Source organism: Echinops telfairi, unplaced genomic scaffold (genome assembly GCF_000313985.2).
Source record: "Echinops telfairi isolate 266 unplaced genomic scaffold, ASM31398v2 ScPeMD7_18;HRSCAF=68, whole genome shotgun sequence".
NCBI classification, from domain to species: Eukaryota; Metazoa; Chordata; class Mammalia; order Afrosoricida; family Tenrecidae; genus Echinops; species Echinops telfairi.
The window spans coordinates 35,968,962-35,970,520 of NW_022103915.1; the positions used below are offsets into that span (position 1 = coordinate 35,968,962).

A 1,559-nucleotide genomic window follows, 5' to 3' on the forward strand; every position below is an offset into this window, starting at 1 on the left:
TAACACGCAATTTACCTTTTAATTTTTTTTTCTTTCTCCCTATTCTCCCAAGTGGAACTCGAAATCTTTTGGTGTGATCCTGCTGCTTAGCTTTAATGGAAGCCCCCAGCCCCTGGGGGAGGCAGGGTTCCTTAGGCAGCGGTGTGCCACTCCATTAAGCGTCCTTGCAGGGTAGTTTCAGGGGTGGGGCGTCTGATGCCCACTTCCTAGTGTGGGGCCGAGGGGCTGCACTATCCCTAGGCAGACAGCGGCCATGCCTTAAGAAGCAGAGCTACCTTTTTGTGCCTGCAGGGATCCTTCTTGCCCAAATCAATAGGTGTACATGCAGTCCGCCCCGCCAGGAGCCTAATCCGAGAGCGGATTAGGTTGAGGGTGAGGGGACCGTGGGCAAGGGAACACTGCTGCTTTCAAATGTATTCCTCGATGTCCCTTTGTTGTCATCCGCAGAGACGCCACATAGAGACAGCCATGGTGGACCCCGTGCCTGCAGAGAAGGCGAGCACCGAGCCCCGCGCCTCAGGAGGAGGTGAAGCCGCCGCCGCGGGGCCCCCAGATGCCCAGGACGCGCGGCAGCCCGCGGCTGGCACGGCCTCGACCTCGGTGCCCTGCAAAGCGGAGATGGCGTGCTTGGCCGAAGGCGGGCGGCGAGAGCAGTCCCCGCTGCTGCACCTCGACCTCTTCAACTTCGACTGCCCCGAGGCCGAGGGCAGCCGCTACGTGCTGACCAGTCCCCGCTCGCTGGAGGCCTGTGCCCGGTGCGCCGTGAAGCCGGTGGAGCTGCTCCCGCGGGCCCTGGCCGACCTGGTGCGCGAAGCCCCCGGCCGCTCCATGCGGGTGGCCACGGGCCTGTACGAGGCGTACGAGGCGGAGCGACGCACCAAGCTGCAGCAGTGCCGGGCCGAGCGGGAGCGCATCGTGCGCGAGGAGAAGCGGCGCCTCTTCACGCCGCTGGGCGCCGCCGCCCCCGCCCCGGGCGCAGCCAGCAGTGGCAGCTGCAGCAGCGCCAGCCTGCCGGCCTCGCCCGCGCCGCGCGCGGCCCGAAAAGCTTCCCCCAGCCTCTCCCCGGCCCGGACCCAGCCTCCGCCCGCGGGCTCGAGGGCCGGCAAGAAGAGCCACTCGCTGGACTCGCTGTCTCGCCGACGCGACGGCGCCCTCAGCTCCGAATCCGCCGCGTCGTCGTCGTCGTTCAGTGGCGAGAGCCTGCGGGACGTGCGCTGGCCCACGCGGGCCTCGGCCAGGCACAGCTACCCAGCCGGCACGGCGTCCTCCGCCCCCAACCCTTCGGGCTGCCCCTCCGCCCTGCCCTTGGTTCCGATCACGGGCCGCAGCTTCAGCCTGGGCGACCTGAGCCACTCGCCGCAGACTGCCCAGCACGTGGAGCGCATCGTGCGGCAGGTGCGCGCCGAGCGGGGCCTGCGTGGGGTGCCCGAGCGCGACCGGAAGATCGCAGCGCTCATGCTGGCGCGGCACCAAGAGGAGCGCCTGCTGCGGGAGCAGCGCGCCGTGGCCCACGGGCAGTGGGAGCAGCAGCGCGTGCACGCCAAGCAGCGGCGTGAGAG

At 68.6% G+C, this 1,559-nt stretch overlaps 1 protein-coding gene across 1 annotated transcript in view; it reads left to right on the top strand.

The window, feature by feature from the left end:
• The window catches only part of CCDC177 (coiled-coil domain containing 177), a 6,553-nt gene that overhangs the window by 1,134 nt on the left and 3,860 nt on the right, over positions 1-1,559 (top strand). Inside the window, exon 2 of the mRNA XM_004699013.2 lies at positions 448-1,552. Within this exon, the coding sequence (XP_004699070.1) occupies positions 469-1,552 (1,084 nt within the window). The 5' untranslated portion in view covers positions 448-468. The remainder of the gene's footprint in view (positions 1-447; positions 1,553-1,559) is intronic.